General features: G+C 42.0%; 1 protein-coding gene across 1 annotated transcript in view; it reads right to left on the reverse strand.

Moving 5' to 3' along the window:
- Positions 1 to 1,389: 1,389 nt before the first annotated feature.
- The window catches only part of PDE6C (phosphodiesterase 6C), a 41,541-nt gene continuing 18,658 nt past the window's right edge, over positions 1,390 to 24,272 (reverse strand). The window contains exons 2-22 of the mRNA XM_053388722.1: positions 23,116 to 23,268; positions 21,484 to 21,573; positions 21,119 to 21,259; positions 20,517 to 20,591; positions 20,365 to 20,429; positions 19,142 to 19,208; positions 18,530 to 18,577; positions 17,876 to 18,025; positions 17,289 to 17,432; positions 17,122 to 17,193; positions 11,278 to 11,424; positions 9,845 to 9,952; positions 9,619 to 9,728; positions 8,620 to 8,707; positions 8,281 to 8,381; positions 7,246 to 7,353; positions 7,098 to 7,161; positions 6,261 to 6,335; positions 6,073 to 6,156; positions 5,287 to 5,440; positions 1,390 to 2,648 (exon numbers count right to left, since the gene is read on the reverse strand). Of these exons, the coding sequence (XP_053244697.1) occupies positions 2,629 to 2,648; positions 5,287 to 5,440; positions 6,073 to 6,156; positions 6,261 to 6,335; positions 7,098 to 7,161; positions 7,246 to 7,353; positions 8,281 to 8,381; positions 8,620 to 8,707; positions 9,619 to 9,728; positions 9,845 to 9,952; positions 11,278 to 11,424; positions 17,122 to 17,193; positions 17,289 to 17,432; positions 17,876 to 18,025; positions 18,530 to 18,577; positions 19,142 to 19,208; positions 20,365 to 20,429; positions 20,517 to 20,591; positions 21,119 to 21,259; positions 21,484 to 21,573; positions 23,116 to 23,268 (2,064 nt within the window). The 3' untranslated portion in view covers positions 1,390 to 2,628. The remainder of the gene's footprint in view (positions 2,649 to 5,286; positions 5,441 to 6,072; positions 6,157 to 6,260; positions 6,336 to 7,097; positions 7,162 to 7,245; positions 7,354 to 8,280; positions 8,382 to 8,619; positions 8,708 to 9,618; positions 9,729 to 9,844; positions 9,953 to 11,277; positions 11,425 to 17,121; positions 17,194 to 17,288; positions 17,433 to 17,875; positions 18,026 to 18,529; positions 18,578 to 19,141; positions 19,209 to 20,364; positions 20,430 to 20,516; positions 20,592 to 21,118; positions 21,260 to 21,483; positions 21,574 to 23,115; positions 23,269 to 24,272) is intronic.

The following is a 24,272-nucleotide window of genomic DNA, read 5'->3' on the forward strand; positions in this document are numbered from 1 at the left end:
ACATCTGTATATGCACATGGAGTTAAAACTGTTAGCTTAACTTGTATGGTGGTTGAAACTTTTTCAGAAACAAATGCATGTGAGCTGCATTCAGGCTTTTAGATTTTGGCCAAAGTATTTACAACTGGGTTGAGAAGGGTTTTATATTGTTTACTGAGTGAGAATTAGTGCTTATTCAAGGACTGAGCTTGGGTTTTGGTGGGGGGGTTGCTTTCAAGACAGATGTCCATTTATAAACTACCCTTGCTGATTTGAACAAAAGAGGCTTGGCAAATCAGGCGAAGGCCCATCTAGTCTAACGGCCTGTTCTCACAGTAGCCAACCAAATGCCTATAAGAAGCCCACAAGCAGGTCCAGCCACTGGTATACAGAGGCATAATGGCTCCAACAGGGGAGGCAGAACATAGACATCTCGGCTACTAGCCATTGATAGCCTTATCCTCCAGTTAAGTGGATGGTCATCGTACATTGTGGGAAAATGAATTCCATATGCACTGAGTGAAAAAGTTACTTTCTCTTGTCTTTTTGAATCTCCCAACATTCAGCATCATTTGGATGGCCCCAAGTTCTAGTGTCATGACCGATAAAATTGCTGTATTTGTGTGATTTGTTAACAGATAGCCTGCCTTCTCACATACTTTTTACCGCACGATTCATTTTGTACCACAAAGCTATCATGAGAAGTGCCAAGTTATGTGGGAAGGGTATGGAAACGGGAATCCTGGTGTGAAGATGAACGATATACAGCACGGGTTCCGCCAACGTGGTCTCAGGTTTCAGATTGTATCTTTTCAGTGTGGGAAAGAGCCACACTACAGTAGCTCCCACACTGCAGAGGTGATTAGCAGAACACAGAGTTTGTGTGTACATGAACCTCCATTCATTTCAGTGGATCCAACAGATCCACGTATGCAAAATAATGGGCAAAGATTTACTACCTCCTTTTAAGAATAGGGCAGCTCTTGTGGATGGGATTTCTCCCTGTCTGCTCTGGAGTGGGCTGAAGGCTGGTTGTGATCTCTGGGAAATTGGCAAGGTTGTCTGATTCTCAGATAACTGATAGCAGTAACTAACAGGCTCTCCCCTCTGCAACACCTAAGTTAAGCTTCTGAAGCAAAGCTTGGGTGGAAGACCAAGAGTGGACAGAGGTGCCTTGTCATTATTTCTGAGCACTCGTCCTCCCTCTTGAACCACTATTTTGCATCTGGCTCTGGTTGGTGAACCTCGGCATGCTAGTAAAAAAAGTAAAGTTGATCCTGCAGGCCTTAAGACTGCTCACCTCTGCATTACAGCTCCTGCACCCATTGAAACTCTCTGGATCAAGGTGTATATATGCATGCGCAATAGGTCTGTTTATAGGCACAAATCTGATGCTGGAATTACAGCTACTAACATGACATCTGCTGCAACTTTATTTGTAACAGTACAGGGAAAAGAAGATAAATAATTCCAGATGAAAGGGCTAAACATAATATAAAACCTATTTTTCTCCATTACTAATTATGGGATTACAAGGTGGGCAATGTAGAGATGCTTATATGAAATTGACAGAAAATAGTGTAAAAATCCTGACAGTTCGCAGCTTTAATTCGTTTAATAAAAAACATTCTGTATAAATTGAGGATGACAGCAACCCAAGAAATGAACCCATAATCCACTTGTACAAATTAATCTCTGATTATATTTCATCCATTCGTCGTGATTTTTTTTCAGTTTCCTCCCAATGCTGTCACTGTTGATTCCACTGGAAATGGCAGACAAGGACTGGACTGTATGCTACTTTATGTTTCAGAGAAATCCCCAAGCTCACTGAAGATCTTCCTAGATTTCTTCCACTGTAGCAGAAATATTGTCCTTGATGTTTTTTTAGTGCCATTGAAGTCAGTTATAAAATTGTACATGTTTTTGATTTGCCCTCTTCTCCTCCACCTCCTCCTCCTCCACCACCACCGCCGCCGCCTCCTCCTCCTGCTGCTTCAGCTAATAAAAAGCAGAAACAAAGGGTTATTGAGGTGATATGTGTGCTTGTTTTAATAGCGTTCATTAGGTATTTTACAGGTGTTTACTTTGTGGCATGAAAGCACGTGTGTTTGGCCATTTTAAAGCTCAACACATTATCAGCAATTGTGCCATTTGATGAATAACCATTTAGCAGCTTGATGGCTAATAACCAAATATTATTCACCTAAGGTATGGCACAATATATGAAAACTTTTCAAAGGACAAACACACACTGAACCACTCTTCCTGGAAAGTTTCAGCAACTAGGTATACTTAACTGCATTGACAAAACTGTAGCTGATGAAAGGTCTTCAGACAGAAAATTAAATCATACGTCGATATAATCCTCCAAACTCTTTGGGAGGAAAAAATGTGGACCTTTTTTATCCTGAATACAGATGACATGGGGGGGGGACCCAATAACTTTTATTGAATCTCAAAATCAAACCTTAAAACTACTTTTTCTATTGCTTCCAACGTCTTTCAAATGATTCCACAGGTTTTAATTTTTCATAGTTTTTCTCTTTGTAGTAAAGCAAATTGTTGCTTTCTGGTTCATGTAAATTAACATAGCAACATTAGAATGAAAACTTACATTTGAAAGCTGTGGATCACCATGCTACTAGGTTATTTTCGACCCTTTCCACCTGCATTGAAACACGTCACATGATCAGTGGCCTAGCCTCTAGAATGTTTACCTAAAATTAACAGCATGATATTCAAAATATTGATCTTAATTTTTGTAATATCTCATATCATCCTGTTTATTTTCTGTTCTGAACTTTCCACTGTAGTGGTTCAGCAAATAAAATTTGTTTTTATTTTGAAAGGCAAGCATTCAATGCAGCATCAAAACCAGTTGGTCCAAAGATATGAGTATAATCCAAATCATATACAGTGGTACCTCGGGTTACGTACGCTTCAGGTTACACACGCTTCAGGTTACACACTCCGCTAACCCAGAAATAGTGCTTCAGGTTAAGAACTTTGCTTCAGGATAAGAACAGAAATCGGGCTCCAGCGGCGTGGCGGCAGCAGGAGGCCCCATTAGCTAAAGTGGTGCTTCAGGTTAAGAACATTTTCAGGTTAAGAACGGACCTCCAGAACGAATTAAGTACTTAACCCGAGGTACCACTGTATTGAACTCCGATGGTAAGCCTACCTAATGTTTCAGGATTGCACTGTTGTATCAGTGAAGTATCTGAATGGTCCTTACATGCCTATATACAAAACTGAAGTGTTTCTACTACTCTACAATTTTTAGACCATTGATCTATTTCTATAAACACCCTGATTTTGTGAGCTTACTGTTTCACTGTAACACTGTAATGACTAATAATAATCCTTGAATATTGTACAGAGTATTTTAAATACATCCTGCCAAAAATAATATTTTCATAGCTTTTAGAGGAGCAATCTTTCCATGTTATCTTGTCTTCACCTACTTTTAAAAGATGCTTTTTAAAGGCGGCTTTTCTTTTTGAAATTAAAATTAGCAGATCAGAGGACCAAAGACCCAAAGCACTTTCCCAAACACATCCACATTTTTCACAGGAAGAGAAAAGGCAAAAGCATCTCATCATTTAAAAGAAAAAATGAATTGTGTAGGGTGCCAATTTCTATGTTCTTACAAACCAGCTTAGCTGTTGGCCCTGATGTAGCCCTAGCTATGTATCCACAAGGTATTACCACATACCTTGTTGCATGGGAAAATGTACAGGCACAATGGAATGCACTTTGGAATATGCATCTTATTCAAGGCAGTCAAGTACAGATGAATAGACTTTTTCACTTGCACCTGATCCTATACTCTTAGTTCCAAATCTAGTAAGTGGTAAGCCTGTTTATTTATGCAGATCTCCTTAGCAGGATTGGGCTGACTGTGTTTTCATGAGTCTTGCTAATAACTTGGGAAATATCAAGTCCAGAAGGCAACATGAACGTGAACTTGTCGTTGCAGCTGGAGTAACAGATACAACAGCTTTTCCTGTTGTTTTTGGCAAGGATACTATTTGTTTTGGACTCAGGTTTGTGCAAGGAACAGCATGAAAACAAAGTATTGTATCCTCATAGGGAACAAGGCATTTAAAAAAAGTTATGAAAGCATCACAAGATGAACTCGATTCAGTTGCTCATGCCATTTTCCTTTTCCTTCTGCCAAGACTCACTTCTTAAACTTAGGCTAGAAATAGATGTCTAGTTCAACAGATAACACCAGTTGATTTCTCTAGTGTGTAAAGGGAGATTTTGCTAAGGATTTTCAAACTGGCAATTAATGCTACTGTGACTCTTCCACTTTCCCCACTAACAGCTCAATCATGTACATATCTGCTCAGAGAAGTAAGTTCCACTGAGTTCAATGAGGCTTCCTCTGAGGTAAGTGGATATCAGATTGCAGCCTATACAGCAGCTAATGACATGGTAGGGCAGAGGCACTTAGGCAACCTCTGAGCACGTAAAATAGATTGAAGACACACACACACACCCCGTACCTTGGACAATTCTCTTCCTTCTCCTCCACGCAGGTGCTTTTTTGTCTGCTGAAACGCTTGGGGAAACTCATGGTGGGAGGGAGAGTGTACTACCTTTTCCCCAGCTTTCTCTGCTGGCTTCCTCCTGCACACTACATTTGGCAGGACTGGTCCGGTATACTCTCTCTACAACGGAGTGCTCATCTAGCATTTGCAGTGGCACCACAGTTTCCAGTGACCTCCATTCTCAGGAAATCAAACCTGAGGTTTGCCTGGCACTCCTGAAATCTCTTACCACTCAGAGACTGGGGCACATGTAACACAGGTGTTTGACTTGCGATTGTGCTTCCTGGAAGATGAACTCTGAGCAAAAGGTGTACTGAGCTAAGATGGTGAGAGTAAGCACCAGGCGACTTGGTGTTCCAGCAGCAAAACCAGAGGTTTCTTCTATTCACACCCACTAATGGCTGCTGCTCATGAAAGCTGCAGAGATGACGACTTTCAACCAAGTCTACCTTCCTTCTGCCACCTTCCATGGTGTTCCAGAGCCCCCAACGCACTCTGGAACACATTTTATGGGGTGGAAGGAGGGGTAGCAAGCAGAAAGGGGAACCGTTGAAAATCGCCTCTCTCGCCTTATGTGAGTCAAAGGTTTCACACAGCTCAGGGAATCTCTTAATCCAGCCCATTCCATCCCTACTTACCACTAAGTGCTGATCAGCAGACTTTAGCCTTGAATGCCAAATCCAGCCAAAGTTACCCAAATTGCACAAGCATGTGCATGCATGTAGGAACACATTTTTATATGCCTAACCTTTCTTGGCAGCTTCTTCCTCCTGCCTTTTCTTTTCTTCCTCAATCTTCTTCATCTTTTCTTCGTACACGTCAGCTCGCGACTTCCATTCCACCCGGTTGTTTTGAAGACCATCAAACATAGGCGTAATTTCCTTGTGGAACCTCGAGAATTCCTAAGTAAACAGTGCAGATCTGTAAACTGACCTTTCATGGTGAAATGGTGCATCTACAGTGGTAACAGACATTTCTGACATGTGCAGACTAAAGATGGCCATTAGCTGGCAAGCTGCGGTGACAAACATATTTATCTCAGGGCAGAACTAAGTTGGCTAGCAGGAAGGTTTCTGATGCGCAATGCCAGGATAAGGTAGCATTTGTCAAAAATAAGTGGTTGATGGGCAGAAGGGGTTTAATTCCCCCAGCCTGGCTTAGAAACTTGATTTCCCAGTCAAATGAGGGAAAGTGTTGGGTTCTCCCCTGTAAATGCCCCAAGAGGCAAATTTGTGATTAGAAATCATGCACTTGCTGATGAAAATCTAATTCTGTCCTTAGTGTATGTATACGATAAGAATGGTGCTATTTACATTGAAAGGAAACTTTTAAAAGTAGGGAGGGTCAGACATCCTGATATGAAAAGCTCTTGAGTAATACCAGTAGGAGATGTTTTAGGAGACTCAACAGTTCAAAACATGCACAGTTTTAACCATTTAACATACATATTTGACTCTTATAATTCCTTATGTCTAAAAATTTAGGTATACATTGTAAAAACGGAATAATATGACACTCAAATTATTCGTCTTACCTTGTATACAAAAGTACACACAAAATCAATGAAACCAACTTGAAGCTTGGGCAGTTCTTCACCTTTGTTCCTGTCCATCATAGGCTAAAAAATGAATGAAGCAGATATAGTCAGTTGAAATACTTGGAAGTCTTTGTTTTTAAAACAAAACAATATAATAGATAATATAATTACAACGAAACACTTACAATTGGCTGTTGCTGTAGGACAGTTCGTTCAAGATCACCTTGCTCCCAGAATTCATTTGCAACCATGATGGCAACCTAGGAATGAATAATGGCTTCTATTGAAAGATCCAAGATTAAACAGCAATTGTAACCTAAAACAGTATTCAACCTGTTCCACAGAAAAAGTAGCAGAAGAATGTGTTTTTGCCATCATAGTAATAACTCTTTAAAAATGACCAATAAGATATATTTGCCACACATTCTGATCGTTTTGGAATACCACAAACATGTCCTGAATCCAACTCTGAATTGAACTGTATCACAGCGAAGAAGGTGTGAATGCATTCTACAAGTATTTAATATGTTACTCCAGTATCTATAGCTGGAAATGAATGGTATGCTGTCTACTCGCTGCCCTCTGGAACTCACTAACTGATGGCATTCACTGCTGCAAGAGATGGTTATGGCCAATGTTTAGATGGCTTTAAAATATGATCAAACCTGAATGATTGGCCTTAGCTCTTAGCTCAGAGCCAGAGCCTACATCTGTCTGAACACCAGTTGCTTGGGATGGCAAAGACCATCTGCTTGAGGGCTTTGCAGAGTGCTTGGGCCAGACGGACCCTTGGTCTGATCAGCAGGATCTGCTCTTCTGAACTTCTTAAAGCTGTTGAATTCCTGTTTTATTATTGTTACGGTAAGCTCGTTTTGGAAAAAGAATAGGGAACAAATCTGGAAATCAATAAACATCTTCACATGCTTCAGCATCAAACGTATATCTAGATATTACTGAAATAAAAGCCTTGTGTATTTTCTCTCAATAAAAATTACGTCAAACTTGATTCTGAAGATGCTCACCTTACTTTGCACCTCCCAAGGTTTAGTGATAGCAGACAAGTCACAGCCAGTCATCATCATCGCCCTTTAAATAAAGATAATAGATTTATAGCAGGAGGAAAAACAGTACTAGCCTTAGTGGAGGAAGGATAAAATGAAATTGACCTACATTATTACTTCCTTTTTGGTCGGGTCCATAGATATATATTTAATTGCTTCCTCTTCTTTTTCCATCTTTTCAATCGCATCCACAATCTTTTGAAACATAGTCCTTTTCCTGTGGAAATATGGTGACTTTTACAATGCTTGGGAATTTTACTGTCCTGGAGCCCAACATGGGCCTCTGAAATGGAATTATGAGCCCCAACAGCAAGAAACCCTGATGGATATTAGGCACTAAAGTTAATTACGTTGGGTTTGTAATTGCAGTAATGACCTAATGGACTAACCCTGTCAGGTAAACCTTTGCTAAGATTAACAATGGAATCACCTTATCATCACTTTTCAGGTATCCTTTAGTTTAAATATGCACCAACATGTACACAGTGTCCCGTACAGGGTATCTGACTAGTTTTTTCCCCACATGATGAGACACAGACAAAAAATCATTCCATACATAAATGCATGTATTTTTGACATTGTTTATGTTTTTCCTTTTATGTTAAAGTAATACTTAAATACTTAACAGGGACTGCGGGTGGCACTGTGGGTAAAACCACGGAGCCTAGGACTTGCTGATCGGAAGGTCGGCAGTTCGAATCCCCGTGACGGGGTGCGCTCCCGTCGTTCGGTCCCAGCGCCTGCCAACCTAGCAGTTCGAAAGCACCTCGAGTGCGAATAGATAAATAGGGACCGCTCTCCAGCGGGAAGGTAAACGGCGTTTCCGTGTGCTGCTCTGGTCTGCCAGAAGCGGCTTAGTCACACTGGCCACGTGACCCGGAAGCTGTCTACGGACAAGCGCCGGCTCCCGGCCTCTTGAGCGAGATGAGCACGCAACCCCAGAGTCGGTCACGACTGCACCTGATGGTCAGGGGTACCTTTACCTTTAATACTTAAAAACATTTTTAATCTAGTAGGCTCAAAACATAAAAAAACTACCCAGAAAAAAAAAGTTTTTAAAAATTATAAAATGGCCACAGTAGCTGCATTTTAAATAATTTTCCTAAGAAGGAAGCATTATAGTAGAAAAGAATTTATCACTTACTTGAAATATAAAGCCAAGTCAGTTGCTATGATTGCAACTTCAAATAAATGTAGAACAGTTTCATACTGGCGCTTATTTAGGTTCTGGAAGATGTTTAAACTCTGCAAGATTGAGATTTTGGCAAATCAATACAGCTTATAAAATCATTCCATGTGTATATGCTACTATATAATAATGCATCTACTTAAAGTAAACTGTCTTAGTATTTCCTAGTCATCCAAAATAAAAACAAAAACTAGGGATAGCAGTACTGTTGTGTATAAGTTGTGTATAAGTAGCTAATAACAGACCTTCTGGGCAAAATAAGTACAAATAAATAACCTGAACACAGACACAGACCTCATCTTGTAGCAAGGTTTTACTGTACTCTAGATGGTGTCTTTCTAAAATGGAAGAGCCATGAAGTCTTGCCAGTGGAGATGCTGACCTGATGAAACACAATTATATAGTTTAAAATAATCCACAGGGTGTATTTCTGAACCATGAACTTACATACTGTAGAGCTTATCCACACTAATTTGCTTTTAATTAATAGGAAACTATTCTCATTCATAGAGTACCAACAACATGTCTTCCTGCTGGTCCATCCTGTTGTAATATAGTTATTGACCTCAACTTCCGTGCATGAAAGAGATAAGCTGAGCCCAGAGTTCAGCTGTCCCTCCTTGACTGATCTAGCTGACCACCATGAAGTAGCAGGCAACCGACTGTGTAGATCAGGGGTCAGCAAACCTTTTCAGCAGGGGGCCGGTCCACTGTCCCTCAGACCTTATGGGGGGCCAGACTACATTTTGGGGGGGAAATTAAAAATGTACGAATTCCTATGCCCCACAAATAACCCAGAGATGCATTTTAAATAAAAGCACACATTCTACTCATGTAAAAACACTAGGCAGGCCCCACAAATAACCCAGAGATGCATTTTAAATAAAAGCACACATTCTACTCATGTAAAAACATGCTGATTCCCGGACCATCCGCGGGCTGGATTTAGAAGGTGATTGCCTACCCATGGTGTAGATATAAAGGAGGAATGGAAGTGTGGGTGGTGGGTTCTTGGAGTTGTGTTTTGTTTTTGCAATAAGTGGCTATCTGAACAAGAGGACCAATAAATGATGCATGTTGCTCCCACCACAGCAAATTTATCTACTACGTATGCCTGGTTGGCCACTGCAGAAAAGAGGATTTTAGCCTAGATGCATATGTGGTCTGATCCATTAGGCACTAAGTTGAACTGGCTGCTTTAGATAATGGCAATTTCTTTTCACCACCATCCAATCATGTTCCCTACATTTAAGACAGTTGTTCCAGATGTATATGTCAACAGATACCACTTACTTCATTTGATACAAGTTGTTGGTCCCCCTGTGATCAATGTCATGGCAAAAAGCTGCAGATACCATAGCAAAGGCTTCTAGGTCCGTATAATATTTCTTTATTCTACCTGTCTATAGAAAGAGAAGGGTTTTTTTAAAAAAAACACACAATAACAACGTTGCATCTCTGCAGGTGTGTTACAAATGAAAAACAAATTTAGGCATAGATCCAGAGAAACAAAAGATACCATCAAAAGGGTGAACATGGTCTGCCCAACGTTGAATCCATGCCGCCAGTTGTGGTAAGTGATATCACGATAGCCTTTTCTCACAGTATACATCCACCTTGTAAGCACCTGTGGCAAATGAAAAGCACTTGATTCTCTGTACTTTTAAGTCTTGTAAACAAAATACAAAGCTATTTTGCCACAGCTATATAATTGGTTGTACTATAATAAAGTTGAGATTAATCCTGATTTTGTGTCAGCATAGCGTTAACAGAATACTAGACTACATACCCTCCAACATTTCTCCAATGAAAATAGGGAATTCCCATGCCATAGCGATAATTTTACAATTTATACCCCACACATGGTTGCCCCAGCCATTCTGGGCAGCTTCCAACATATATAATAACATAATAAAACATTAAACATTTTTTTAAAAACTTCTCTATACAGGATTGCCTTCAGATGGCTCAGGGGGTCAGATAATTCCATACCCTCCAACATTTCTCCAATGAAAACAGCGACATCCTAAGGAAAAGTGGGACATTCCAGAATCAAATCAGAAACTGGTACGGCATCTCTAAATCAGGGACATCCCTGGAAAATAGGGGCACTTGGGTCTGGGACTGTGACCTGGGAGACCAGGGGTCAAGTCCCCTCTCAGCTCTTCTTGGCCTGCAAGACCATTTTAGGTAATCCACCTCCATCCACCCTACGCCTGACATGATATAGGTAAAGGTTGGGCCTAAACAGCCTCAGCCCAGTATACCCGAAGGAGTGTCTCCACCCCCATCATTCAGCCAGGACACTGAGGTCCTCCTCTGAGGGCCTTCTGGTGGTTCCCTCACTGTGAGAAGTAAAGTTACAGGGAACCAGGCAGAGGGCCATCTTGGTAGTGGCACCCTCCTTGTGGAACGCCCTCCCATCAAATGTCAAGGAAATAAAGAATTACACAACTTTTAGAAGACGGGGCTTTATAGGGAAGTTTTTAATGTTTGGTGTTTTATTGTGCTTTACATTTGCTAATATACAAATCACCATCATCATCATCATCATCAACATCAAGAGTAGGGCTTTGTCAAAGCCCACTTAAGTAGTTTCCAAAGCACCAGACACCCAGCTGATGCAAAGGGAGGGCAATCCTGTTTGGTGACTGACTGATGCCAGTTATGAGGAGCAGCTGCATAAGATGGAGGATGCCTGGGGCCTGCCTATGACATAGAGTCAGGCCTACACTCCATATTGCCTCTTCTGTGTTGTGTTGCCGCCTATTCCTTGGCTTAGTTTGCATGATGAAATGGTGCATCCTGGCGCACCACAGCTGAATATATATACAAGAGCAGATCTGCCTCATATTTAGGACTATGAATGGCACGCTAGGTCTGCAAAGGTAATGCTATGTTCTTTGTTTCATATGGCACAGGCTTAGGGAAACAAGGCAAAATATGTCTGACCTCTACTGGTACTTTGAACTTTTCCACAACATTTATCTCAAAGAACATCCGTATCCCACACTTGATCAACTCATGTTCTGTAACGGGGAAGTCACTGAAGCGAAATTCATAAAGTTCTACATCCTTTGGTTCAGGCAATTCCTCTTTCTGTTGGGAAAACCAAACAAAACCCCATCAGTTTGACATGTCACAAGGGATTAGGTGGAGATAATTTTTCTGTCTTCAGCTTCTGTGGGAGGGTTGCCATGCCAACACTTTGGAATCAAAACCACAATGAATATACAGATCTCTCATGTTTCAAGCAACAGTTCTAGAAAAATTAGCATTGCATACTGTCAGACGCTCAGGAGCAGAAGCGCAGGGGAGAGAGCAAATAGAGAGCGGAGGAGAGGAATCAGAAGGGAGCGTAGGGGAATATGACAGTGGCCCGAGAGATTCCATGAGCTTCTCCAGCGAATCAGAAGATTCCCAGAAGGGGGCGCCTTTGGTAAGGGCGAGGGGGGTCCCAGGGGGGACACTCCAGAAACAAGGGACCAGCGGGGACTCCCAAGGGAGCAGCGAAGGATCAGGACCAGTTCCCCCACCAGAGCACAGTGGGGGGGAAGAGTCACATGAGCCAGGATCAGCCTCTCCTCCAGCGGGGAGAGAAGATGAGTCAGGGGTAACCACGCCCCCATCGGGAAGTGGGGGAACGGAGGGAAGGCCAGGTCCAGCTAGCCTCCCCGAAAGAGGGAGCAGTGACACAAGTGTAACGGTCAGAAGGAAAGTGGGAGGCTGCGCGTGCGCGCCAAGTTCAAATGTGGAGGAGCGCGGGACAGCAGAAAACCCGGATTGGGAGCCAGGTCCAAAGGCCCGAAGGAGGGAGGGAGAAGAGTCAGGGGACTCAGCGTCAGAGGAGTCTAGGAGGGCTGAGACTCCGACTAGCAGGCAGACCCAGAGAAGGAAGGAACAGAGGAAGAGGTGGAGTAAGGCTAGAATCTTAAACTGGTGTCAGGGGGGAGGAGATTCAGATGGAGCTTCGACGGTCTAAGGTATAGACGTAGCATTGCGCGCTGCGCGTCTGGAAGTGAAACTGAACTTCAATAAAGACTTTTATACTAGAGAAAGAAGCAGCGTTGGTCTTGTGTGAGCTGGGACCTTGGGCAGCGCTGACACATACTAAGTTGCTTAATATCTCCAAATTATTATTAAGGTGGGGAGGCGTATGTTTATGCATTGGTTAGATCCAGTTAGATTTGTCATCCAGTTAGATGCACTTAGATCACAGGGTATATATTGTTTAGATCAGACTGGCCCAAATTGTGACCCATCAGACTGAACATAGCTCACCAAAAAAAATGCATTGTGGCTACCAGGTGCTTGACTTTTACCCACCCCAGCCACCCTGCTTTTCTCTTTCTTTTTTGCTGTGCCAGGCAAAGTAGCAAATCTTGAAGGTTGAATGAGCTGCTAATGGCCACTGGTGGGCTATGTGCAGCTTGGTGGGTCACAGGTTGGGCAAGCCTGGTTCTGGAGAATATTTTTTTTCCTCTAAAGAGTTGAAGGTGACATGTTATAGACAGATTGCGGCTTCTGGTGTGTATAATGATCCCACTCCCCCCCCCCGGCTCAACAGGTTTTGCAGGTTTTCAGAACAGAATTGTTTCAAAAACCTGTAAAACCTGTCTGATGATGAAAGGCAACAGTAGGCCAAGATACATGCGCACGAGTGTATGTTGTAGAATTTTTTTTTAACTTTTGCACCACTTTGAATGTTCTTTCAAACTATTGTATGTCTCTAGCCTTAGACCAGGCATCCCCAACCTGTGGCCCTCCAGATGTTTTGGCCTACAACTCCCATGATCCCTAGCTAACAGGACCAGTGGTCAGGGATGATAGGAATTGTAATCCAAAACATCTGGAGGGCTGAAGGTTGGGGATGCCTGCCTTAGACTGTCAGGTATTATTTGGAGAGCGGTGCATAGCCTAAAAGATATAGAGGACATTGCTTTGTAAAAGCATTTGTACATTAAAATAATCTAAAAGCGGCAACTCTATAAAAACAATATTCAAATAAAACAATTTAACAAAAAATATAAAGAAAAAAATTAAATTAGAAATCTTCATGTGCTGCGAGAAAACTGTCAGAGCATTTTTCTGGGGAGAACATTCTAAGCTGAGTCACCACCTCTGAAAATGCTTTGTCCCCCAAGAGTTACACACCACATGTCAGATGCTGGAAGAACCTAAACAAGGGGCCTCAGATGAGGACAATCTCAATGTGTGGGCAGGAAATAAACAATATTTCAGGCAGCCTGGGCTCAATCCATTAATGGTTTTAAAGATCAAGACTCTGCACTTTGAACTGCACCCCAAAATAGACTAGGAGCCAGCACAGTTATCAAAACACCAGCACAACATGATCATAATGTCCAGTCTCACTTAGCAGTCTAACAGCCGTATTATCAACTACAGTCAACTATTGTTTTGCGTGGGGGTTATGTACCTGGCTGCCATGCATGTTGGTGGAGTGGGCATAAGCCCACTCTGTACTGCTATGCCCCCTTTTCTGGACACTTCCCAAGTTGCGGCGATGTGTGCGGTTGCAGCTGCACACATACAGTAATCTAAGTGAAAGGTTACCAGAGCAAGAGCTGGAAAATCAGCCTAAGCTGGTAAAAGGGGATTCATGCCACAGTGGAAACTTGCACCTCTAGTGACAGAGACTGTGGAAGGAGCATCCTCATACTGCAAACCTGTACCTTCAGAGGGACTACAACTCCATCCAGAACGGGGAGGACATTTGAATAGACAAACATGCTACAGAAAGCCCCTCTGTCTTATATGAATGGAGACTTGGTTTGTTGGCCCTCATACAGTCCGTTACTGTACTCAAGCACCAACGTAGCACTTATACTGATGGCATCTCAGCCCAAATCTCTGGGTGATCTAACTCAGTGGTTGCATGGTAGGTAATAAAAAAGCAAAGAACAAGACAGTCCCATGTAACACCACAGTATAAATGTTGTTGAGCTGACCAGTGGTCCCCCAGCGTCATCATCTGAAATTGCCTGTTCAGGTAGGAACAGAACTATAAAATTATACCTCCAGTTCTCAATCTAGATAGCCTAGCCAGAAGGATATCATGGTCCACTCCATAGTACTGGCGGAGGAAGAGGAGTGTGGGGGGAGCGCACCGCCCCCAGCAGCGCAATCCCGGTGGGGTGCCATCACGGCTGCCCCCCCGCCTGCACTGGGTGCCACGCCTCCAGGATGCGTGCCAGCGCCCCCCGCTTGCTCTCCACCCCCCTGGTGCCAAAGAATGAAGCTCCGCCACTGCTCCATAGTATGAAAAGTCATTGAGAAGTCCAGGGGAATCCCTCTCCTGGCACTGGTCATGGATCAGGGTGACCAAAGTTGTTTCTGTACCAAATGCAGAATCTACTTATATTCTACAGTGGCCAATGGAACTGCTGTTTACCACTCGGGATATTGAGTGCAAAACTCAATGACGAAAAGTATCTCAACATGCCTCCCTTTTTATTATTATTCTTTTCAAAGTAAGTAGGTTCCCTCTTCTATTTATTCTATTTATTCTGATCCCAAGGGCAAGAGCCAGTCACTTCTGGAGCAATGACAGTTTTAAGATGCAACACCTGCTTTATCCCATTAGCAAGCTGGGATTCCAAGCTTTCTAATAGGATAAAGCCGTTGTATTTGGCAGTGCACAGGAGATCAGACCTTACATTTAGGTGCCCTTCTCTATCAGGAATTTGGCTGCATTATTTTCTAGAGTTTTTCAGCCCAATGTTTCACTCACATACAAGCTCAGTGGGGGAAACATGGGACCCTGATTTTTAGTTTTCAACACACACACCTCACTATCCAGGCAAACAAGAGGTATTACCACAATTCAAGGGCTCAGGCAAAATAACACAAGGAGAACACAGATCAATGCCAGGGAGGGGTGTGAACTGGGGAGAATCCTGAAGGCCAGATAAAAAGGTCTGTAATTCAACTGGCCCCTGAGCCTGAGGATTCCCTCCAATGGCTTAATGAATCTCAGGGCACAACTCTTTGTTATAGAAGACTCCTAGTGAAAATGGCATTCTGTGTCAAGTCTATTCCCTGTTAATTTTTCTTCTCCCTATGCCATGATAGGATGCTGTGCATTTCATCACCTCTACTGTACATATGTGGTTGGCAGTGGTGCAGAAGCACATGATGCCATGGAAATCTGACATATATACATAACAAATACATGATACAAAATGAGAGAATGCTCAACATGTGGATTCCATTTTCAATAACAACCCTGTGTCTCCCTGCAATACAGTCCTACCAAAGCATATACTATATGAAGTCACAGAGAGGCACACAGCTGTAGTAGCAAGCAGATGAGGACAAGAGAGGGCTCATTCTGCCATGCTGTGCAGTACATCAATTGCAAAAGCTGTAGACTTCTACCAGGAATGGAGAATTGCAGAGACATAACTAGTTCCCTGGTAGGTACCATCACCAAATAGTAGCAGTAGAAGTAATTAAAGCTATTTTTTCCAATCACAAGCCAAAGGGCGGGGATCACCCACATTCTCTCATCCTTTCCAACCCCAGCCTCTGCTAATCCAGACTAAATAGTGATACAAGCAGAGAGCAGGAATACCAAAGAATGTTCCCTGCTAAACAAGCCATTCCATGTGACTCTATCAAAGGAGTCTAGTTATACAAAAGAAAAACAGAAGGAAAAAACCCACCCCAGAATTTCTTGCTAATTCACTGAGAATTTGCCATGTAAATATCTGACCAAGTACATTTTAGAAAAATCATTCCAAATGCTTTTTTTTTTTTTGCCTTGTAGATTCCCTAACTTTATTAGGTATATTGCATAGGGTACTGCTTTACGGTCATGTACCCTAGCATGTAGATCCATGGAGATATGGTAGTTCCAATGAATTCATCAAACTCCCCTGCAAATGCTTTCTTGGGCATGGTTCCTTCCCTCTACACCAGAGTTCACAAAACTGCAGCAAAGCCCAGTGTGAGCAAGAGCTATTATCTGCTTGTTTATTCATTAGACTTCATATCCCATGCTTCACCCTAAGGTTACAGTCTTGTTGCAACATCAAATCACATAACTCTAAACAAATAACATAAACAAAATTAAATCACTAAAACCTCTAGAACCAGTACCCAACGCTCATAATATTTATCATCTCTGAATAACAATATAAATTAACACGTACAACTAATGCATAAAGACTCAGCGAAATAATGGTGTTTTCTGCTGTTGCTGGACCTCAGTGCAGTAGCCTGCCTGATCTCAGCAGAAAGCTCATTGGAAAGCTGTAGCCCAGTTCCACTTAATTGGATCTCCCTTGATGATAGTACAGCTAATAGCACTTCCGCAGCCGAGCTGGGATCATGGGCAGGATAGTATTGGGAGAGGCGTTCTTCCATATAATCAGGTGTCTGTCCCCCCGCACCAAGCCATTTAGGGTTTTATATATCAGAGTCAACACCTTGAATGGGACTCGGTGACAGCGTTCCATGCTCCCATTTGTTGGTACCCATGCTGCATCATCTTTGAACCATCTTCAGGATGCACATAGAGTGCAATACAGTAGTCAATACAGTAGTCAATGTGTGTGTGGGTTACTGTGGCCAGGCTATTCCTGTACATGGTGAAGCAGGTGGAACTGCAACAGGCATTTCATGCCTCCAACTACCTCAGCCTTCAGAGGAAAGACAGAATGGGAGTATCTTCAGACTCTGTACCTGATCCTTTGGGGACAGTCTAACACCATCCCAAACAAACAACGAACACCGTGTCCCATATCAAATATAAGTATGCCTTTAGTTACTTACCAAAATTTTGATAAGTTGTTTCTCATCACAGTTCTCATCTATAACATCTAAATTCAGTTTTTCTTTGTATTTCTAACATGGGGGAAAAAGCAAATAAAACCATTGAGTTCAGCTGATCTCACAAAAATGTCCAAGCTTCATTTTTGTACAAGTGAACTCACACTCACCAATATGGTCTGAATTTCAGCCGCTGTTGCTTTTGTCTGATACATCAGCATTTCCTGAGCAATGTCTTTTCTGTTTTCAAGCTTATTCATTCTGTCATAGGTGTCGGTATTTAGAACAGACCATCCCAGGAACTGTGTAAGCATCTGAAATGGAGTAAATAAATATAAACATTTAGGTATTTCCATCTGCTCTGCGCAGCTGGGAAGGCACACACACTGTGATAATGCAAAACACCTGTCTTTTACGGACACGTCTTCCACTAGCACTTGAGCACCACTAATTAGTGAACAAGTTATTTATCCACTACTTTGGATCAAACCCATTGGCATTATCTTTTATAGAAAATTATTACCTTTTATAGGAAATGTCTGTTGATAAAAGCAACAGTGACATCCAAGTCCTCACACTTACTATGACAATATATTAGATGCTCAGGATAGGTTGTATACATACCAACTACTTTCCCAAGACACTGAAGTGTAGTGTAAGATGTTAGTATTTTGCTTTTAAATTTCCAATTATGGTAAAACACCCTCCCTCCAGTGTCTGATTGTAGCCTGACAATGTCAAGCAACTTGGAGCGTACTTCAGTAATCTGTTCATCATGCTCGTCAAAGGGTTTGCCATCTTTCCTGTTGTAAAATGTAGCTACACCGACAATTTCTTCCTTCTTGTTGACAATAGGTAAAGATAAGACATTTTTAATAATCCACCCTGTCTCATCGAAAGCTTCTTTCTGCAGAAGAGAAAAAGAAAAGAAATTACATTACCACACACGAATTAAAGCACGATAATGCCTATGTGAACACGATGGATGGATAGATCAGTCGACTTTCATCCCCTGTCAGTTTTGCATATCGGGTGCCCTGTTTTTTGCAAATTAAACACACACAGAGAGAGAAAATTGACATTGAGATGTTTTTATTACTTGCTACTCTGGACTCCTTTGGGCGGAAGATATAAATTTAATCAATCAATAAATGTAAATGGCACACTTTTTACTGTGCTATTCAATGCATTTTGCCTTAAAATACTATTTCTTCTGGGCAATTATAAACACATAAGATACATGTTTTAGATCTGATTGGTTGCTACATTCCAACCCACATATAATCTAAGACTGGCAAATTAGGTCAATTCACTTTAAAAAGCAGACCAAGAATTGTCTCATCCATCTCTAGTGCTGATGTATTATCTTAGCATCATTTACTTGTTAATGCAATAAACGAAAAGACACTACCTGAAAAGTGAAGTATTCATCTGCTGGTGCATTCATCATATTACAAATCTAGAGAGAGAGGGAGAGAAATACAATAAAAAGAAGCTGTGTCATTTAAATGTCAGGTGTCAGCTGCTACAGGAGACAGGCCAAGTAGAGTACCGTATTTTTCGCTCTATAACACGCACCCGACCATAACACGCACGTAGTTTTTAGAGGAGGAAAATCCGTAGGCATGCCACCCGTAGGCATTCCCTCCATAACACGCACAGACATTTCCCCTTACTTTTTAGGAGGAAAAAAGTGAGTGTTATGGTGCAAAAAATACGGTATTTTTGCTTGTATCTTCTTGGGGGCACTTCTAGATGATGCTTCTACAGAGTGGGGGCTCTTGCTGTTATGGCTACAGACTTCTTCACATACACTGATCCTGGGTAAAGTAAACCTAAAGTAAATACCAGATATAATCTAAACTTTGGGTGAAATTTGTGCAAGGAAATCAGGATGAATGCCAAATAAGCAGGAGCCCTTACACATATGTTTAGATTATTGTGAAGCATACTGATATAAAGATTTAAACAAAATACACCTATACATATGGAACTGTATATAAAAAAAACCCCTGAAACTTACAAATCCATTTTCAGCAACGTAAGTTGGCAATCCGCTAGCAAGACACCAGTGATCTGGAGGAGGTGATCTTTGAAGAAGAGAACGAGATAAAATTGAGCACTTCCAAACCCAGTACCAGATCTACAAACTGAAAGGTGACCAGTGACACCCATTAAGCTCTTAAGACTGTGGTGTTGGTGTGGGTGGGTGGGCGTTAGAGGTTTTTTAAAAAAAATTGTTGTGGGTAATGAATCCGAGCGTTTGGGGGCAAGATTGGCATTAATAAAAATATATGGAAAGCGCCCCCTCACATATTCTTGTTCTCAGGTTTGTCTCAAATAATTACATCCTCTGTGTATTCTGGTCTGTCTATCCCACCCCTGTACCCTTATCACCAAGAGAGAAGCTGCTCTCGTGGTCAGTGTCAAAGAGAGAGAAAAGGCGCCTTGTTTCATTTAAACAGAAACATCAGAAAGGTATTGCATGGTGCCCACAGCTGCCCTCACCTCAATCCCCCTCCCCAGATCTTAGGGCAAAAGCAGGCACTGAAAGGAAGAAACATCTTGGACTCTGGCTGGACCCCTAGTCTCTTCCCACTTCCCTCCCTTCCTCAAGTGGATGTTGCATAAGGGCTTAGTGAATTGTAAGCCACCAGAGGAAGCCATTTGCTAAATTCTGGAGCCTGGGGGAGAAGGAAGGAAGAGCAAAAGGTAACAGAGCAGAGCAAAGCAAAGAAGTGTCCATGTTTTTATATGTACTATAAGCCGCCCAGAGTGGCTAGGGAAACCCAGCAAGACGGCCAGGGTATAAATATAATTATCATCACCATCATCAACATCCTTCCTATTTTCCCAGACCTGGGGCACAAAGAGCAGCAGCAGCAGCAGCAGTAGATAGCTCTCCTTTTGCCTCATCTCTCTCCACTTCCATCCACCATACAAAGCCTCACTGACAGTCTTCTTTGCTACAGAGAGTACTCTGACTTGCAAATGAAGGATGGAACACCATGGTGGGCCATAGGCAGCCACACCATATTGGCAACAGGACAACACAGCATGGCAGGCTATGGCCCGCCAGCCTCTTCTAAATAGCAGAACCAAGTTAGGGTGGGATGCTGTTTTGCCACCCCACTAGCCTGCCACCCAGAGCAAGTACCCGCTCATGCTCCCCCTCTCACGTAATCTGGGACTGTTCCAAACACACTGTACTAATTACTATCTAACAAACTGGCAGGAAACACTCACGGAATGACTTTGATTTCTTCTTTTCCATGTAAGATGTAATCAATAATCTTATAAAAGTTGACTTCCTAAATGCAAGGGGAGAAAGAAATGTAAGAATCTGTCAATAGTATCCAGAAGGCTGAGATTTGGAGAGATGAAAGAATTGTACTCACTCGGCCATCGGGTGTTTTTGGTCCTTTGTAAGGCTCTGCTTCTCCCAGTTTAATTGGCCATTCATCATAGAATTCCTGGGAATAGTAACAGATGAATGAGCAAAATGTCCCTGAAAAATGGCACCAAGGATTGGGGGAGGGGGGACAAGAGTTCATCTCTTATCTTGTGGCCAGTTAGTCTGCTTGAATCCTGCTGAAGTGGATTCGATTTAAGTAGACTCACCATACACAAGATCACGTAGCCTTCCTGTAGCGGCAGCAGCAACAATTGGGAAGAGGGGAGAGGGAAACAAAAGGCATTTCGAGGAGGGGCATGCTTGTTCCACATTTATGAAAGAGAAATAATGCTCTCATCCAAAACATATTTTAGCTGAAGTAGTAACTCTTATTGATTTCTGACAGAGTTAACTTTCAAGTAAGCATGCTTAAGACCACAGCTATATTTTAATGATGATTCAGTTACAATTTGTATGTGCCTTTCCTTCAAGTAGAGACGAGTGTGACAAGTGGGGGGCAAGCTGCCTCTTCTCTGGCACCACCTCATTAGTCTTTTGTAAAAGTTTAGTTAGGTTAATTAGCTAGTTATAAAAAATAGTAGTGACCTTCTCTTTGGTCATGTCCAGCAGACCAACAGAATATCTTTCACAGTTTAAGTATATTCGAATGGTGTACAGTGCTTTGTGAAACTGTCGCTCAATATCTGTAAGTTCTTCAAATACTTTGTTGGCAGACCACAAAAGCATCTATTTAAGAGAGAGAGAGAAAATATGAGGAAACATTTAAAACTCTGACAGATGCAGGCTGAAGTGTAAACAACAACACTGGCAAATCATGAGGAAATGTGTCACAATCAGTACATACTTTTGCATTTGGGGGCACATTATGAAAGCATAAGCAGCAGCAAGAAAAATAAGTAACGGGACTTTCACTGACTTCACATTTAATTAAGTAAGATGTAATACTTTACCTGACTTTTTCTGGATTCAATATTGTACAAGTATGCCATGTGATGCTGCTTTACAGCAAGTGCAAGGAAATTAATGTATTTGTTAAAAAGCTGCAAAGGAAAGAGAGAGAGAGAGAGAGAGAGAGAGAGAGAGAGAGAGAGAGAGAGTAGCAATTATCATGGGCATGATCCAAACAAAGTCAAGTGCTTCAAGTTCCATTTATTTCAATGACATACTTAAGCACAAAGATGTCTTACTGCTACTGAAGTCAATGGGCCTTCACAGCGCTTTGGTGGGATTGTGGCTCATAATGGTGTGGTTTTTTTACTTGCACCACACTCTTCCTTGGAAAGGCAAACAGCTTACACAAGGCTCCTAACTTTCTCCTATCCGGATCTTTACCCTCTAAGGCTGAAATCCTATATCCCCTTAGCTGGAAGTAAACCCCACTGAACTCAGTGGGACTTACTTCTGAGTCAACATGCATAAGTTCCAACAATGCTATAATTTCCAGTGAGTTAGTTGTAGCAAAAACTGGAGAGGTTCTTGTGGCACTTTAAAAACAATCAAATTTACTGTGGCATAAGCGTTGATGACAAGATTATCCGATGCATCAGGTTATAATCTGCGTTGACTGTATATATATATATATATATATATATATATATATATATATATATATATTATATTCATATTTGTAGAGACGAATTACAACCAGTGAGATCAGAGAGAAATTAAACGCAACCAAGTACAAAAAGTTATAATGACATTAAGTCATTATAGTGACTATTCACAGAACAGTATTGCTGGTAATGCAAATACCTGGCACTGGAAAGTTAATAAACACCTGTAGTGGGATAAAAACCCATTATCCCAGTTCTGGCCACCAGGGATAGAATTGAATTTCTGGATTTGTTTTCTCTTTATTTATTTTATTACATTTCTATGCCACCTTTATCTGCCAAGGTTCTCCTCCTCCCCATTTCATCCCCACAATGACCTTGTGAGGTAAGTTAGGCTAAGAGATGATGACTGGCCCAAGGTCACCCAGTGAGCTTCATGACTGAGTGGGGATTCAAATGCTGGTCTCTCAGGTCATGTTCCAAGACTCTAACCCAGGCATAGGCAAACTCGGCCCTCCAGATGTTTTGGGACTACAACTCCCATCATCCCTAGCTAACAGGACCAGTGGTCAGGGATGATGGGAACTGTAGTCTCAAAACATCTGGAGGGCCGAGTTTGCCTATGCCTGCTCTAACCATTACTTCACACTGGCTCACAAACTGTAATTCAGCTGTTTCCTACTGAAGCTGTCTGTAGAAATTCCTTTGTTAAATAATTGCTACTTTAAAGTCAGCAGCAGAGTGTCCTGGGAGGCTGACATGTTTTGCTACTGATTTCTGGATATTGCCCTTTCTCATGTCAGATTAGCATCCATTTAGAAAATACAGTAGAATGCTACATTTGTCAGGTGACCTCAGGCCTATAGCTGTCAATGTTTTCCTTTTTTTAAAGGGAACTTCCCTTATTCCAAATAGGATTCCTCACAAGAAAAGGGAAAAGTTGACAGCTATGCTCAGGCCACTCAGTGAACCCAACTTGTTATTTCTTGTTGCTCTATGGACCACAGCATTCTTCATGTCAGTACTTACATCTTCGTCTTCTTTAGAGAATTCAGAGGCATTTTGCTTGTTAAGAACCATGAACACAGCGAGAACCTCTTTCCCAGACACTACTGGAGCTGCAAGCATGTTGACGGTTGTATAGCCGGTTTGTTTATCCACAAAGTCGGAGAAATGATTATTCTGAAACAAATGGTACCAGTTCATTAGCCTTTCAAATATTATCAGCAACTCATTTGTCACTTTTGATTTGCAAAGGACTATACAATCTTTGGGACGCGGGTGGCGCTGTGGGTTAAACCAGAGTCTAGGACTTGCCGATCAGAAGGTCGGCAGTTCAAATCCCCACGACGGGGTGAGCTCCCGTTGCTCGGTCCCTGCTCCTGCCAACCTAGCAGTTCGAAAGCACATCAAAGTGCAAGTAGATAAATAGGTACCGCTCCAGCGGGAAGGTAAACGGCGTTTCCGTGTGCTGCTCTGTTTCGCCAGAAGCGGCTTAGTCATGCTGGCCACATGACCCGGAAGCTGTCTGCAGACAAACACCGGCTCCCTCAGCCAATAAAGCGAGATGAGCGCCGCAACCCCAGAGTCGGTCATGACTGGATCTAATGGTCAGGGGTCCCTTTACCTTTACCTTATACAATCTTCATTGTGCTTGGTTTCACATTTATTCTTTCGGAATGGAGAACTCAGCCAGAGTAACTATCATATTGAACAGTGACACCTTTAGAAAAGTTCTAGAACTCAATTGGCTCAAGAGGAAGGTCTTCAATATGTTGTTGGACCACTTTCCTATAATTTCTGATCGTTGGCCATGCTGATAGGAGCTGTAGTCCCAACAACATTTGGAAATTACCACGTTGGCTATTCCTGCCATAAAATCATACTGACAAAGTACCCTCGGCATGGATGCTGAAATCGCCCAGAACAATGAGTATCTGGGAAATAACAGAAACAGCAACAGACATCAGTTACACTAAAACTTGTTGAATTAATGGCTCTGAAATAAACGATCCCAGGAAGAGTCAATTAAATGAACCAGACAATCCATACAAACACAGATAGCTTCTCATTCAACATAATGGAGATATTGCAGAAATGTTCACCTGCTGCAGAAAAATATGCATGTTCTCATGAGAAGCAGAATGATGTGAAATGATCTACATTCCATCTCTATAGGTTTTGCA

The sequence above is a fragment of the Podarcis raffonei genome, chromosome 5, assembly GCF_027172205.1.
Source record: "Podarcis raffonei isolate rPodRaf1 chromosome 5, rPodRaf1.pri, whole genome shotgun sequence".
Lineage (NCBI taxonomy): Eukaryota > Metazoa > Chordata > Lepidosauria > Squamata > Lacertidae > Podarcis > Podarcis raffonei.